The 17,559-nt window shown below is 39.7% G+C and overlaps 1 protein-coding gene across 2 annotated transcripts in view; it reads right to left on the bottom strand.

The window, feature by feature from the left end:
• The window catches only part of HSPA4 (heat shock protein family A (Hsp70) member 4), a 57,303-nt gene that overhangs the window by 4,773 nt on the left and 34,971 nt on the right, over positions 1-17,559 (bottom strand). For both annotated transcript variants that reach the window (XM_054487429.2, XM_063665494.1), the window contains exons 8-16: positions 12,821-12,897; positions 11,128-11,279; positions 10,523-10,629; positions 9,988-10,121; positions 8,314-8,495; positions 6,911-7,000; positions 3,457-3,609; positions 2,425-2,550; positions 69-176 (exon numbers count right to left, since the gene is read on the bottom strand). In XM_054487429.2, the coding sequence (XP_054343404.1) occupies positions 69-176; positions 2,425-2,550; positions 3,457-3,609; positions 6,911-7,000; positions 8,314-8,495; positions 9,988-10,121; positions 10,523-10,629; positions 11,128-11,279; positions 12,821-12,897 (1,129 nt within the window). The remainder of the gene's footprint in view (positions 1-68; positions 177-2,424; positions 2,551-3,456; positions 3,610-6,910; positions 7,001-8,313; positions 8,496-9,987; positions 10,122-10,522; positions 10,630-11,127; positions 11,280-12,820; positions 12,898-17,559) is intronic.

Here is a 17,559-nt window from a genome sequence, read left to right as displayed (position 1 = left end):
AAATTTGAGCTCCTCAGAGGAAGCTTCAACTAGGGTTCTGGATACCTCTGCTCTCAAGAGTCACTTACTTTTAATTCAGCCAACTTATCAACATAAACTTGCTTTGGCTGGTCTTCTCCATCCTCATACAACCAATTTTCAGTATCTTCCAGTTTCAAAGTAAAACTGTTACGATCCTAATGATAAAGAAAATATTATAATTAGGTCAATCAAAAATTACATCCCCAATACAGTCAGAGGCATAGAATATAATGATGTATCTGAGATTTGCTTTAAAATACAGAGGGCAGCCAGGCGCAGCGGCTCACACTTGTAATCCTAGCACTTTGGGAGGCTGAGGCAGGTGGATCACCTGAGGTCAGGAGTTCGAGAACAGCCTGGCCAACATGGTGAAACCCCGTCTCCACTAAAAATACAAAAAAAATTACCCGGGCGTGATGGCAGACACCTGTAATCCCAGCTACTAGAAAGGCTGAAGCAGGGGAACTGCTTGAACTCAGGAGGTGGAGGTTGCAGTGACCCAAGATGGGGCCACTGCACTCCAGCCTGGACAACAGAGCAAGACTCCATTTCAAAAAAAAATAAGATAAGATACAGGGGGAGTAAGGAGATGGGAGATACAGAAAACAAGGATGGCAAATGTTGGTCTACTTGATAGGTATGGGGAGTTTTATTATATTATTCTCCCTCCCGTGGAGGGCTTTTGGTAAGTTAAAAAATTTCAGAACGAAAAACTGCATGTAAAAGCAAGTGCGGCCGGGAACAGTGGCTCACGCCTGTAATCCCAGCACTTTGGGAGGCTGAAGCGGGTGGATCACCTGAGGTAAGGACAAACTAGCCTGGCCAACATGGTGAAACCCCGTCTCTACTAAAAATACAAAAATTAGCCAGGCATGGTGGAGCATGCCTGTAGTCCCAGTTGCTAGGGAGGCTGAGGCAGGAGAATCGCTTGAACCAGGGAGGCGGAGGTTGCAGTGAGCCAAGATCGTACCACTGTACTCCAGCCTGGGCAATAAGACTGAAACTCCATCTCAAAAAAATAAAAAAATAAAAACAACTAAGTACCCATCAACCAATGAATAAATAAAGAAAACGTGGTAGGCCAGGCACGGTGGCTCACGCCTGTAATCCCAGCACTCTGGGAGGCCGAGGCAGGTGGATCACGAAGTCAGGAGATCAAGACCATCCTGGCTAATACGGTGAAACCCCGTCTCTACTAAAAAAAATTCAAATAAAAAAAATTAGCCAGCCATGGTAGCAGGCACCTGTACTCCCAGCTACTCAGGAGGCTGAGGCAGGAGAATGGCGTGAACCTGAGAGGCAGAGCTTGCAGTGAGCCAAGATCGCGTCACCACACTCCAGCCCGGGTGACAGAGCGAGACTCCATCTCAAAAAAATAAAAATAAAATAAAGAAAACGTGGTATATACACACACACCATGGAATACTACTGAGTCATAAAAAGTAGCAAAATAATGTCTTTTGCAGCAACTGGATGGAGCTGGAAGCCATTATTCTAAGTAAAGTAACTTGGGAATGGAAAACCAAATACTGCTATGTTTTCACTTATAAGTAGGAGCTAAGCTATGGAGCATACACAGTTAATATAATGGACTTTGGAGACTCAGAAGCGGGAGGACAGAAGTGGGGTGTGGGATAAAAAAACTACCATCTTAGGTATGATGTACAGGACGTGGATGACAGGTGCACCAAAATCTCAGAATTCACCACTATATAATTCATCCATGTAACCAAAAACCACCTGTACCCAAGAGCTATTCAAATTTTTTTTAAAAAAACTAAAAATTGTGAGTTACAATAAATGGGAAAAAGTGAGCTTTAACAATTTAAAGAAAAATACAGGCCGGGCGCGGTGGCTCACGCCTGTAATCCCAGCACTTTGGGAGGCCAAGGCGGGCGGATCACCTGAGGTCAGGAGTTAGAGACCAGCCTGATCAACATGGAGAAATCCCATCTCTACTAAAAATACAAAAATTAGCCAGGCGTGGTAGCACATGCCTGTAATCCCAGCTATTCGGGAGGCTGGGGGAGGAGAACTGCTTGAACCTGGGAGGCGGAGGCTGCGGTGAGCCGAGATCACACCATTGCACTCCAGCCTGGGCAACAAGAGCAAAACTCTGTCTCAAAAAAAAAAAAAAGAAAGAAAGAAAAGAAAAATACAAGATAAATAACAATATTCGAACATGTCAAAAGTGATTTGTGAACGTGATGCACAAAGACCAAACCTTACAAAACACTGTACTAATAGAGAAATACAGAAAAAAATATAAAATTTTGCCCCCCCCAAAAAAACTCCATTTTTAATAATTCTACCATACACATTTAGCTGCACACTTCCCTTCTAACCCACTTAAAGATGTTCACGGAAGACACACAGTAGTTAGGCATATTGTGGCAGACTTACATCTTCACTCACAAACTTCTCATATTCACCACTAAGCTTGTCTCTCATTTCATACACATATTCCTCCACTGCGTTCTTAGCATCATTCCGCTCCTTCTCCAGTTTATCCTGCATGATCATCTTACCCTGAGAATAAATATTATGTATAAATTAGACATTAGGACAACTAATTTCTTCTTAAATACCAATATAATTATAAAAGTAGAGACTCTTTCTTCCCCACATCCTTTTAGTTCTGCAAGTCACATAACAAAGGGAAGTGGGAAGACTAATCTTTGACAGACTTTGAATATCAAAAAGAGTTTTGTGGGTGGGATTAAAAAAAGAACAATAGAAATATCAAGGTGTAGACACTCAAAAGCAAAATTAAAGAATTTAAGACGAGAAATTTAAAAAACTATTGGTTCAATGTTACTAAGTGATATCCTCTGCTGTATTATTATGAGATAAGAAAAATCAAATTCATTCACGCAGTATAAATGCTGAAGTTTCTAGAAGACAAATTATTCTAAGATCCAGTGGAAACCTGGTAAGAAACCTCATAGACAAAAATTAATTCAATTAATGTGCTCACAAATCCCAAACCTTGCATCACTCAGTAAGAGTTACTATATTTACATACTGACTGGCAACGGAAAGGAATAAGCAAAATACTGCCACCATTAATGCCATACGATTTCTCCTACTGAATAACTTCCATGACCACCAACCTCAAATATCCCAATCTCTAGTGAACAAATATACCCACATATTCAAAAATGAACAATACCTCCCCTACAACAAAGACATTATATGTCAAAATTTTCATAACAGAGCTTCTAGCAATACAGACATCTTAGTACTACCGTAAAAGAATTGACATAACATGGGATCTATTGCTTCAACTTGCCCTTACAATACCACACAAAAGTCTAAATTATTTTCTCTAAGTCCAAACAATCAAAAATGCATGAAGTCACTGGACACAGAGTCTGAATACTATGGTAACATTAATTTGTTAGCTCATTGTTCCAATAGACTTTAAATAACAACCTCATTTTCAATGTACAAGTTGAGCATCTCTCTGTCTATCTGCCATAATAGCTGATTCTCGATTGGCAGGTCCACGGTACTGGTCTTCACTTTTGCCTTCTTGGCTTGGGGTGGTTGGTCCATCTTTTTATCCTTGGATCCAGCTTGAGAGGTCTAAAACAATAGAAATCATTAAGAACAAACACATACACAGACTACCTTAAACTTCAAAATGAGTCATGTTTGAACAACTGTTTTTGCTTTTTTTTACTTCGTTCTCTTTTGATGATGATCTAAGTAACTTAGGACTACCATAACATCTAGAAAATAAAAAATAAGTAAATACGATGAGGTATCTAGAGCAGTCAAATTCATAAAAATGGAAGCAGAATAGTGGCTGTCAGGGGATGGGGGAGGGGAATAATGGAAAGTTATTTAATGGGTATAGAGTTTCAGTTTTTCAAGATAAAGTTCTGAAGACTGGTTACACCACAATGTCTACATATTTAACACTACTGAACGGTACACTTAAAAGCAGTTAAGATGGTAAATTTTATAAAATACATATCTCCTACAACCCCATATCAATATATAATCACTATTAAAAATTTTTCTACCTTTATTTAAACATATAGACATTCAAATGAAGTTAGTGAGGAGGAAGGTATGAAATATTTATGGATCAGTAACATGCTGGTAATTTTATTTCTATCATGTCTGTAACTATTCACATTCTCACAAGGAAAAAACTCATTCTACTGCACCCTGTCCACAAATGAGAATTCATTTAACATCATCTGACTGTTATTTAGTATGAGTTTCTTTTAACCTTTTTCAGACACTTACAAGCCATACTTAACTATTTCCTCAAACTGCCTAGTAATATTTTATCCACTGTTCTCTTAGGATTGCAGTGTTTCTTTCCCCTACAAACAACTGACTCTTCTAGTTTTTTTGTTTGTTTTTTTGAGATGGAGTCTCGCTCTGTAGCCCAGGCTGGAGTGCAATGGCACCATCTGAGCTCACTGCAACCTCTGCCTCTCGGGTTCAAGAGATTCTCCTGCCTCAGCCTCCTGAGTAGCTGGGATTACAGGCACCTGCCACTATGCCCAGCTAATTTTTGTATTTTTAGTAGAGATCGGGTTTCACCATGTTGGCTAGGCTGGTCTCGAACTCCTGACCTTAGGTGATCCGCCGCCTCAGCCTCCCAAAGTGCTGGATTACAGGTGTGAGCCACAGCGACTCCTCTAGTTTTTTCTAACTGTATTATTTGTCTATATATAAGTTTTGACTGTCAAATCTATCCATCTTTTCCTTTGAGATTACTTATGTTGCTTTCATACTCTGAAAGCCCTTCCTCATCCACAGATTAGAAAAATATTCACTTCAAGCTTTTTCAACTTTAGAATTCATCTGGAATTCAATTTGTTCTATGATAAAGCAAAATCTTAATGTCAATTCCCACCTCCTATCAAACTAACTTAAGTCGGCTGCTGAAATTTATCTATCATTTCTATTTCATTTGCCTTTAGAAGCAATACTATGCAAAAGGCACTTTAGTTTCTGAGCCATCCCAAGGAAGCCTAGATAAATAATACCTCTAAAACCACCCCCCCACAGCTCAAGGGCATTGGGGAAGCAGCCATCACTTCTCCCTTCTCTTCACCCACCTTCCACAAACATACAGGAGAACAAGTCCTTGTCTCTGCCACTGCTGCCCCCATCTCACCCAACAACATAAAGGGTCTTCCATCTTGAAAAAGGCCTGACCCAACTAAAGAATCTGTAAGCACCATTTCCTGTCCATTTTCTTTTTTAATATTACTTGCACAGCTAAAGAAAAGCAATTAAATTTTGTTAATTGACATGAAAATATGTAACAGACTTAAGCCACTTTAAGGTTCTGTCCAACTTTTTTAAATGCCACTTTTAAATTAGAAATTTTTAAAAATTAGAAACTTTTTAAAATTAGAAACTCCTAAGATGGTGAGATTATACATTGTAATTTTATAAATAAAAGATATTTTCAATGATAAAAAAATTTAAACATGACAACTCAAAATTAAAGAATAGGTTGTAAAGGATTCAAAAATGTTACTACTCTTTTTGAAATAAATACATTATTTACATTATTCACAAAATATATTTAAATCCATTATTCCATTATTTAAAATAACTTTTTAAGATGGAGTCTTGCTCTGTCGCCCAGATTGGAGTGCAGTGGCACAATCTCAGCTCACATAACCTCCATCTCCCAGGTTCAAGCAATTCTCATGCCTCAGCCTCCTGGGTGGCTGGGGCTACCGGCATGTACCACCCCAATGGGATAAATTTTGTATTTTTAGTAGAGACGGGGTTTCACCATGTTGGCCAGGCTGGTCTCACTCCTGACCCCAAGTGATCCACCCGCCTCAGCCTCTCAAAGTGCTGGGATTACAAGCATGAACCACCGAACCAGGCCCCACGCCTTTTTACTAAAAGTTGTTATTTTGGCTGGGCGCAGTGGCTCATGCCTGTAATCCCAGGGTGCCGAAGTGGGAGGATCACTTGAGGTCAGGAGTTCGACGCCAGCCTGGCCAACATGGAGAAACCCTGTCTCTACTAAAAATAAAAACATTATCCAGGCGTGATGGTGCACGCCTGTAGTCCCACCTACCCAGGAGGCTGAGGCATAAGAATCGCTTGAACCCAGAAGGCGGGGGCTGCAGTGAGCCGAGATCATGCCACTGTACTCCAGCCCGGGCGACAGAGCTAGAGTCCATCTCAAAAAAATAAAAAGATTAAAAAGTAAAAGGCATGGATCATTGATGATTTTGAAAATTTTTTCAGTTTCATTATTGTTTATCAGTAATGACTTAAATTATGGGTAGAAAGACTTAGTATAAGCCATTCAGAAACTAGCATAAACAAATCACTAGCCTAGTAAAACTAGGATCCCTGAGTGCTTTCTTCTCATGTATCAACCAGGAGAGAGTTTAAAGGCCATCTTGCAAATAGCACACTACAAATCACTACAAAATCTTCCTAAAAAAATTGTTCAAATAAATTAAGAGTTTCTAGTATAACTATCTTTCAAGACACTGCCCCTCAGCCAAAACCATGTACTTTAAAAAGACTGCAGTGCATACTCTAAAACACAACTCAGCCAGGCGTGGTGGCTCACGCCTGTAATACCAGCACTTTGGGAGGACAAGGCAGGTGGATCACCTGAGGTCAGAAGTTCGAGATCTGCCTAGCCAACATAGTGAAACCCTATCTCTTGAAACCCTATCTCTGCTAAAAAATACAAAAATAAAAAATAGCTGCCATGGTGGTGGGCATCTGCAATCCCAGCTACTCAGCAGGTTGAGGTAGGAGAATCACTTGAATCCGGGAGGTGGAGGATGCAGCGAGCCGAGATCATGTCATTGCACTCCAGCCTGGGCAACAGAGTGACACTCTGCCTCAAAAAAAAAAAAAAACACACAACGCATACCTCCATTTCTTCAGACTCTGCCTTATTTTCTGCTGGTGTCTGCTGCTGTTGCTCTTCAACATGTGGTTCCTCCTGGTCCACTTGCATCTTCTGAAAAACAGGTCAAATTAAATCCTGCAATTAGGAAGACTAAACAACCTTCATTACACATTGACAAAGTCACATGGTTATGTAATTCCTGCTGAATTACCAGCAATCAGAAGACCTATGCTAAAATTCCAGGTAGGCGACATTACCTAGGACACAGAAGTTTTCCACTCTGGATCTTAGTTAATACATCTGTACAATGAGGATAACACTTGCCCTGCCCTACCTTTACATACACAAGAATAACTGTGGAACTGCTTTGTACACCATTAAGTACTCACAGTTCACAATGTGGCATCATTTAATACAATCTACAAAATACAACCTGAAGAGAGCATAAGCTTCTCCAGGCTTCCTCAAAGGTATTTTCTCTCAAAAGTTCCAACTTTTTCAAATAGCTCCTAAGTCAGCCTCTCTTCATCCTCAAAAGTATGACCACTACATGTGCTAGGGGAGGTGAACACGTTAAAATTACAAAGCCTAAAAATAACAATGAAAGAAGGTTTGTGGAGAGCCTGAACCAGTGGCTTCTCAATGCCTGCAACATATTAGAATGACCTGAGAGGCTTTTAAAACTACTGCTACCTGGGTCTCAGCCCAGACCAACTCCAATAAAATCTGTGGGGATGAAACCCAAGCATTTGTAGTTTTGTTTTCCTCGAGGCAGGGTCACACTCTGACACACAGGCTGGAGTGCAGTGGCGCAAACAGGACTCACTGCAGCCTTGACGTCCTAGGCTCACACAATCCTCCTGCCTCAGCCTCCCATGTAGGTGGGACCACAGGTGTGTGCCACCACACCTGGCTAGTTTTGTTTTTTTTTTTACTTTTTGTAGAGATGAGGGTCTCACTTTGTTGCCCAGGCTGGCCTCAAACTTCTGGGCTCAAGCAATCTTCCTGCCTCAGCCTCCCAAAGTGCTGGAATCATAGGTAATTTGTAGTTTTATAAAGCTTTGATTCTGATGCACAATGAAGACCCAGTGCATAATTCCAACAAATGAGTGTACAATCTATTCTACTTTTGAAAATAATTAACTGAGACTCAGAGCACTCTTCAATAACCAGAATCAAGAATAACTCAAGTTGAGAAGTGTATGATCTGAAAGGAGAAATCAACTTGTGTTCCACTTCTATACAAATTCTGCATAAAAATCTACTGCTGGTTCACTTATATTGGGGGAAGGGCAAACATACAAACCCACTCTCACTCAGCAGCTCTGTCACAATGCTCCTGCCTTGCCACCAAGTCTACTTGCTATAATTTCTAGACAAGTCACCTCTGGGCTATCACAAATGGTATATAATGTCTAGATTACCTCTTCCTCCTTTGCATTCTGATCTGTTTCCATTGGCTCCTCATTTTCCTCAGACTTGTGAACCTCCACTAAAGATGCACTGGACACACTGAAAATGCCATGGACATTTACTCGAACTTTGACTTTCACTTTTGAACTGGAGCCATCAGATTGAGGAGTGACTTTCTGAACTGAAAACTGAGCTAGGGACATACAAGAGACAAAAGAACACATAACCTAAGAGGATGAATTCAAGCATGAATATATGCCTACACTGCTAGATTATGTCTACTTTCAATGATAGCTCAGTAACATGATGCTTAAAATAAGCAAAATTGGTCCTTTTAGAATCTTAATAAATCATCAGATTTCTCTTTCTTCTTTCACAGTCTCTTATTATCCTGCCCCAATTAAGAACTCAAATATCTCCCGATTCTTTCCTTTCTTCCAATTTCTTATTTCTATTTATCTTTATATGCTACTTTCAGATTAATTCCTAAAACAGATTTGTCACATTCTCTACTCAAAAAACAAAACAGAAAAAAAAAAAGATTCCACTCTGCTTGTCGTTTATCAGTAAATTGCCATTTCTAGATCCAGTTACTGTACAAGGTTTTTATTTACATTTTCTTCATTCCCAGAACTCTGCAAAGTATGAATTATCATTGTTATTCCTGGTTTTACAGATTTACAGATGGGGAAAAAAGAATAGGTTAACTTTCCACAGCTTCTAAATGCCATTCAGGATACTCCTAATTCTTTACCCATATATTGTAGGTCTTTATAGTATAACTAGTTTCTACCTCTTCTCAACTAGTATTATTTCCAGATAAGAGTTTCCCAGAGTCTATAACTACTCTAGATAACACGGTTCTGAGACCTAGGATGTTTTGATATTGTATCACCATCTCCTAATGATTTTCTGTATACATTTTTTTTTTTTTTTTTTTTTTGAGACAGAGTCTCACTCTGTCACCCAGGCTGGAGTGCAGTGGCGTGATCTCAGCTCACTGCAAGCTCTGCCTACCGGGTTCACGCCAGTCTCCTGCCTCAGCCTCCCAAGTAGCTGGGACTACAGGCACCCGCCACCATGCCTGGCTAATTTTTTTTTGTATTTTTTTTAGTAGAGACGGGGTTTCACCGTGTTAGCCAGGATGGTCTTGATCTCCTGACCTGCCCGCCTCGGCCTCCCAAAGTGCTGGGATTACAGGCGTGAGCCACTGCACCTGGCGATTTTCTGTATACATCTTATAACTGTATGTTAGGGTCCAAATTGAATTTCGTTAACTCCTTATAGTATACAGCACCACCTTATATGTAAGTTGTAATTACAATGGGTGCTAACCAAGAAAAACTGCCAATACAACAGGAGATCCAATTAAATAATAGCCATTTGGCTGGTTCTAAACCTGCTAATGAGACTGGAAGAGGTTTTCTGTTGCAATCTAAAGCCCCTAAATTTCAGAATACCGTACTTGTTCTTTCTACTATGCCAACTCTCCAAGTAGATAAGCTTTTCTTTTTTTTTTTTTTTTTTTTAAATGGAGACAGGGTCCCACTATGTTGCCCAGGCTGATCTCGAACTCTTCGGCTCAAGTGATCCTCCCACCTTAGCCTTCCAAAGTGTTGGGATTACAGTTGTGAGCCACTGTGCTTTTTTTTTTTTTTTTTTTTAATTCCCAACTCTTTACTTACCTATAGCAGGATCTGGATAGGGCAAATCCTGAGGAGAGCTGTAGTAGGCCTCAAGAGTGAAAGGTTCCTTTCTATAAAATGTAAGGACTTTAGAGAAAGGAGCAGCATGATTTTTGGAAAAGACTTCACAGTCACTGAATGGAGGAAAAAGACAAAAACACAAATTCAGGATATTCCTAACACTTTCACCCATGTGTTCTAGGTTTGTAATTATTGCACAGTGTTAGTTTCTCTCTCTTTTCAATTGGTATTATTTCCAGATTATAGGAGTTCCCAAGAATCTTTATATATAAAGTCAGTAAAAAAGGAATATACGTCAATCTGCACATAAAAGGCACCAATGATTTCAGCAGAATCAAGTGTGAGAAACTAATTAAGGACACAAATTTATTCTGACTAAAACAAATGACCACTTTCCTTCATGCACTATGATAAAATGTTACAGATTTATGTAAACTGAAATGAAAAGCAACATATTACTCAGATCTAATAGTCAATTAACTTTAGGTATGTAAATGATTAATAAACATGATACCTTGACCCTTCTTCAGCTGGAGAATTCCATCTCAGAGATATTGGATATGGTACTACATCAGTGATAGAAAATTCTCTGACTTTGAAAGCAGGCGATAAGATGGCACACTAGAATAATAATTTTCAAAAATTCCATTTAACAAGTATAAACATTATAAACTGATAATATCACTAAACCTACAAATTACTTCAGAAAATCAATGGTCTTTTTAAAATATTTATATTAGTAATTTAATGGTGTCTGAACAGTTTTACAAACTTTTATCATGTCAATTACCTATATAATCTAGCTATTCCTTATCTTTCTATTAACCCCAACCCTTATTTAGTTGATGTACACTATTTAATATAGACATACATAACAGGCCAAACTTCTAGTCATACTTCAGGCTCAGAGTTACCTATGTTTCTAGTCAATTAATTCATCTTATGTGCTACAGAGTACAATTACTTTTAGGAACATCACCTCTATTTTAAAACAAAGGTTTTGGAATCTCAACACCTTGAAATCACCCTGAGCTAACCCCAGGTTATTAGATACATAAACCACTGCCATCTTGTTACAATGATTTATAAATGGTTACCTATTAAAGAAAGAATATTCACCTGCAATGCACAGCCTCGAGTGACAGCTTCATCAGCATTTAATGTTGTACTAAGTTCTTTACCAAAAAATTTGCTGATCTTCTCTTTTACCGCAGGGATTCGTGTAGCACCACCAACTATCTCCACTGCATAAATATCTTCTTTCTTTAACTCTATTTTTAAAAAATTAGACAGATTTTTTTAATGAAATGAAAGAACAATAATCTTACCATGATGAAATAACTCAGATGTATAACAAAACTCCTCCACTCCCTCACCCACCTCCACAACACACGTATACTCATGCCCAAACTCACAGAGGCATGTGGCATCTGGAAACAAGTAGGTGTTTTAATTCTCAAAATAATGGGGGAAGGGTAGCTAGTGGGATTTAGGAGGTGAGGGCCAGGAATACTCAAATGTACTGCAGTGTACAGGTCCTGAATTTCTCACACAATCTCACACAAACATGTGTTAAAACATCAATAGACCAAACATTCAAATACGCTAGCCATCAGGAAAATAAGAGGGCCTCAAACCACTGAGTTACTCTGACCTGACATTAAAGGAAAAAAAAGAAGAATCACATCCAGCTACTCCAGTGTTCTAATCCAAGGCATAAACATAGTCCACATTAAACCACAGGTAGAGGCCAGGCATGGTGGCTCATGCTTGTAATCCCAGTACTTTAGGAGGCCGAAGTGGGCGGATCACCTGAGGTCAGGAGTTCAAAACCAGTGTGACCAACATGGTAAAACCCCGTCTCCACTAAAAATACAAAAATTAGCCAGACGTGGTGGCGCATGCCTGTAATCCCAGCTACTCAGGAGGCTGAGGCAGGAGAATTGCTTTAACCCAGGAGGTGGAGGTTGCAATGAGCTGAGTTTGAACGACTGCACTCCAGCCTGGGTGACAGAGCAAGACTTCCATCTCAAAAAATAAAAATACAATAAAAAATAAACTACAGGTACAGTTTCTTCGTATCAGAAAGAAGGTGTGTATCAAAGGATCTGCTGTTGCTCATAAAATACTTCTTAATATCACCTGATCTCCCTGTCACATTTTATCTAACACCACTGCTAACTTCTTGAGAAGGGCTATTTAAAGAAATGGGCTTTCCCAGTGTGGAAATAAGCCCATCTGCCATCATCACTAAAGAGGAAAGCCTGTGCCAAGCTGACAGTATATCTCAACACTCTGAAATAGCAATCAACACAACAGTGAAGTCCAGGTAAATGGTCTGTCAAAGAAAGATTTTAGGAAAATTAGTATATATTCCTAAATCAAACAGTCACCTTTTAGCCTGAGACAAAATTAAAGCATCTTGTTAAATAACTACATGGTTATCCTACCTTCCCACTTTGCTGTAGCTCTCATCCAGCTAGGGAAGAATTCACTGACAGAAAAGCTTATAAGACTACCATATCAGCATCGCAAAAGACAATTTTTACCACCATTAAATAATTGTGAGGCTTATATCCAACTTTCAGTCTGAATTCAGTTTCTTGGAGAAACTTTTATTAGATTTCCCTAGACATTTCAAAAGATTACTTTGGGTAGGGGGAAGATACAGACTGAAAAAAAGTTTAATATATACCACTGAATTAGTTCATACAATAAAAATTTCTATCACTGCTTGCAAAAGTAAGATAATAAATAACAATTTCCAAAGAGTCTGAGATACGCAAACAAATTCAATCACAAAAATACTTACTGGTTTGTTCCAAAACACTACGAAGTGGTGGCTCCACTCTAGCTAAGAGATCATTGCACATCTCCAGAAATTTGCCTCTATAAAAAACAAAACAAAACAAAAAAACAGTACATTAAATCACATGCCACTTTTATGTGGAATGGATGGCTATAATAAAAAAACAGGTAACAACGAGTGCTGGCAAAATGTGGTGACAGTGGATCCTTCATACATTCCCAGGCAATAGAAAATGAAAATGGTGCAGCCACGTGGGAAAAGTGTTTGGCAGTTCCTCAAGATGTTAGAGAGTTAGCATATGATTCAGCAATTCCATTCTAGGTATATAGCCAAAAGAATAGAAAACACATGTTCACACACAAAACTGGTATATCAACGTTCACAAGCAGCCGAAACAACCCAGATGCCTACCAACTGCATAAAGCAATACAAATGAATGAATATAATAAGAGGAACTAATACATATTACAACACATGAAAACATTATGCTGGGTTAAAGTCAAACAAGAACAAAAATTTATGTGAAATATTCAGAATAGGTATATCCAGAGAAAGGAGACGAGTGGCTACCAATGACTAAAGGGAAGAAGAAGAGATGGGAAGGACACCTAATGAGTACAGAGTTTGTTTTTGAGACAGGGTCTAACTCTATTGCCCAGACTAGAGTGCAGTGGCACGATCTTGGCTCACTCTCACTGCAACCTCAGCAGTGAGCTCCCAGGCTCAGGTGATTTTCCCACCTTAGCCTCCCAAGTAGCTGGGTCTACAGGCATACACAACCATGTCTCTTTCTTTTATATTAATACACATTTTTAGATGTTTTAGGTCTACAGAGAAATGAACATAACAAGAATCCCCATACATCCCCTCCTCACTCCCAGCCCAGTTCCTCTATTAACATCTTGCATTAGTATGGTACATTTGTTACAATTAATGAGTCAATGCTGATAAATGATAACTCCTATTAGTGTTTTATGAGTTTTAACAATGTATAAGTATTCACCACTTCAGTAACATACAGAATAATCTCACTGTTCTACAACTACTCATTCCTGTGCTCCAACTATTCATCCCTCCCTGTGCTCCAACTATTCAACCCTCCCTGCTCCAAACTCCAGGTAACTGACTGTTTTATTGTCTGCATAGTTTTTTTTTGGAGGGAGGCGGGGGGGCGCGGGGGTTTTTTCAGAAGGAGTTTCAATCTTGTTGCCCAGCTTACTGCAACCTCCACCTTCCGAGTTCAAGCAATTCTCCTACCTCAGCTTCCTGAGTAGCTGGGATTACAGGCGTGCACCACCACACCCAGCTAATTAGGTTTTTTTTTTTTTTTTTTTTTTTTTTTAGTAGAGATGGGATTTCACCATGTTGGTCAGGCTGGTCTTCAACTCCTGACCTCAAGTGATTCACCTGCCTCGGCCTCCCAAAGTGCTGAGATCACAGGCATGAGCCATCGCACCCGGTCGTCTGCATAGTTTTGCCTTTTCCAAAATGTCATATAGTTGGAATCCTACAGTATGCAGATTTTTCAAATTGGCTTCTTTCACTTAGCAATATGCATTTAAGGTTCCTCAATGTCTTTTCACAGCCTGATTACTCACTCATTTAGGGTTTTAGAAGTAATGAAAACGTTCTGAAATTTAGTTGTGATGATGGCTGCTGAGCTCTACGAAAATACTAAAAAAAAAAAAAAAAAAAAATTTTTTTTAAATCACTGAATTATACACGTTAAAAGGGTGACTTCTAGTTGGGTACAGTGGCTCAAGCCTGTAGTCCCAATACATCATGAAGCTAAGGCTTGAGCCCAGGAGTTCAAGACCAGCCTAGACCACACAGCAAAACCCCATCTCTACAAAACATAGAAGAAATTAGCCAGGTATGGTGGTGCACACCTGTAGTCTCAGCTACCCAGGAAGCTGAGGCAGGAGGATCACCTGGGCCTGGGAGGTCAAGGCTACAGTGAGCCATGATCAACCCATTGCACTCCAGCCTGGGCAATAGGTATCCTTTCTCCAAAAAAAAGGGAAAAGGGGGTAACTTTATTAAATTACATCTCAATAAAAAAGAACAGTAGGCTGGGTGCGGTGGCTCACGCCTGTAAACTCAGCACTTTGGGAGGCCGAGGCAGGTGGATCACCTCAAGTCAGGAGTTTGAGACCAGCCTGACCAACATGGAGAAACCCCGTCTCTACCAAAAATACAAAATTAGCCAGGCGTGGTGGTGCATGCCTGTAATCCCAGCTATTTGGGAGACTGAGGCAGGAGAATCGCTTGAACCTGGAAGGCAGAGGTTGCAATGAGCTGAGATCAGGACATTGCACTCCAGCCTGGACAAAAAGAGTGAAACTCCATCTCAAAAAAAAAAAAAAAAAAAAGAATAGTAAAGTGTAGAATGCACCCACCAGAGCATGCAAAACTTAAGGACTGCTAACATCAATATTGATGAGATGTATAGCAACCAGAGGTCTTACATGTTAGAAGTTTAAAATGTTTTACTTCTAATAGAAAAAAAGCTGAAGAGTCACTGTCCATCAATAACAACAAACCTACAATGGCACAGTAGTTAGCAATACAGAAGAACAACAAATGGCACGTGAAACAAACAAATGAATCTCAATTTTATGCTGACTAAAAAATGCCTTACACAAAAAACTACATACTACATGATTTCACTTACAAGAAGTTACAGAATTGGCAAACTTAATCTATGGACTGAAAAATACAAAAAGCACATCAGTGGTTATGGAAGCCTGAAGAAACATTCCAACATAATGGTCTATTTCATAATAAAGGCATTAGTTACAAAGATATATGTGTATGTTGAAACTCAGCAAATGAGCACTTAAAACCTGAGTGTGTCATATAAAAATATATCCAAAAAACAATGAATTCTGGTTAATATGCAAACCTTAGTATTTGGGGAGAAGTCTACATTTATAGATGTCCGCAATTTAAGTTTCTGCAAGAAGTATACAGATGCAATTTACTTTGAGATATGCTAAACACAAAATTGAGGCCAGGCCACGCAGTGGCTCACACCTGTAATCCCAGCACTTTGGGAGGCTGAGGCGGGCGGATCACCTAAGGCTGGGAGTTCAAGACCAGCCTGACCAACACAGAGAAACACCATCTCTACAAAAAATACAAACTTAGCTGGGTGTGGTGGTGCATGCCTGTAACCCCAGCTACTTGGGAAGCTGAGGCAGGAGAATCGCTTGAACCCGGGAGGCGGAGGTTACGGTGAGCTGAAATCACGCCATTGCACTCCAGCCTGGGCAACAAGAGCAAAACTCCATCTCAAAAAATAATAATAATAAAAAAATTAAAAATTGATGGCTTTATAGGATATATGAACAAATATGTAATAAAACAAGTACAGTAAATGTTATCAGTAGAACCTAAGTGGTGGGATAAGGACATTTATTGTAAAATTCTTCCAACTTTGTTGCACGTCTGAAACTATCCGAAATCAAAATTGTGAAAAGCAAAGGAAAGATTGTTAAGAAGATAGCAACAGCAGTAGGGTTTTTTTTTGTTTTTTTGAGATGGAGTCTCATTCTGTCACCCAGGCTAGAGTGCAGTGGCACAATCTCAGCTCACTGCTACCTCTGCCTCCCAGGTTCAAGCAATTCTCCCACCTCAGCCTCCCGAGTAGCTGGGACTACAGGTGCACGCCACCAAGCCCGGGTAATTTTTTTTTGTATTTTTTTGAGATGGAGTCTCACTCTGTCATCCAGGCTGGAGTGCAGTGGCACTATCTCAGCTCACTGCAGCCTCTGCCTCCCGGGTCCAAGCAATTCTCCTGCCTCAGCCTCCCGAGTAGTTGGGATTACAGGCACCCACCACCACACCCGGCTAATTTTTGTATTTTTAGTAGAGATGGGGTTTTACCACATTGGCCAAGCTGGTCTCAAACTCCTGACCTCAAGTGATCCACCCACCTCAGCCTCCCAAAATGCTGGGATTACAGGCGTGAGCCACCATGCCTGGACAATAGAGGTTTTTTGATAGTTTCTTTTTAAAAAGTTTTATTGCAATATAATTTACATGCTATAGAATTCACCCATTTAAAGTATATAATTCCCGTCCGGGTGAGGTGGCTCACACCTGTAATCCTAGCACTTTGGGAGTCTGAGGAGGGTGGCCGAGCTCAGGAATCTGAGACCAGCCTGAGCAATATGGCAAAATCCGGTCTCTACAAAAAATACAAAAATTAGCCAGGCATGTTGGTGAACACCTATACTCCCATCTACTTGGGGGTCTGAGGTGGGAGGATCTCTAGAACCTGAGAGAGTGAGGCTGCAGTGAGCTGAGATCGTACCACTGCACTCCAGACTGCATGACAAAGTGAGAACTTGTTTCAAAAAGAAATAAATTTAAAAAATTAAAAAGATAAAAATAAAGTATGTAATTACTGACTTTTGGGCATGAGGTTTTGGTACAAAAATATTTTTAAAGTATACAATTCAGCGACTTCATATATACAGAGTTGTGCAAGCATCGCCATAATCAATTTTAAAACATTTTCAGTCTAAAAAAGAACATTTTCATCACCCTTAACTGTTACTTTCCTCAACTCCCACAGCCCTAGGCAACCACTAAATCTACTTTCTGTCTCTACAGATTTGCCAATTCTGGGCATGTCATATAAACAGAATCATACAAAATGTGGCCTTTTGTGATTTCGTTCAGCAGCGTGAACTTCTGAAGGTTCACCCATGTTTTAGTATGTATCTGTATTACAT

The sequence above is a fragment of the Pongo pygmaeus genome, chromosome 4 (assembly GCF_028885625.2).
Source record: "Pongo pygmaeus isolate AG05252 chromosome 4, NHGRI_mPonPyg2-v2.0_pri, whole genome shotgun sequence".
In the NCBI taxonomy this organism is placed as follows: Eukaryota; Metazoa; Chordata; class Mammalia; order Primates; family Hominidae; genus Pongo; species Pongo pygmaeus.
This window is presented reverse-complemented; position numbering and strand designations above follow the sequence as displayed.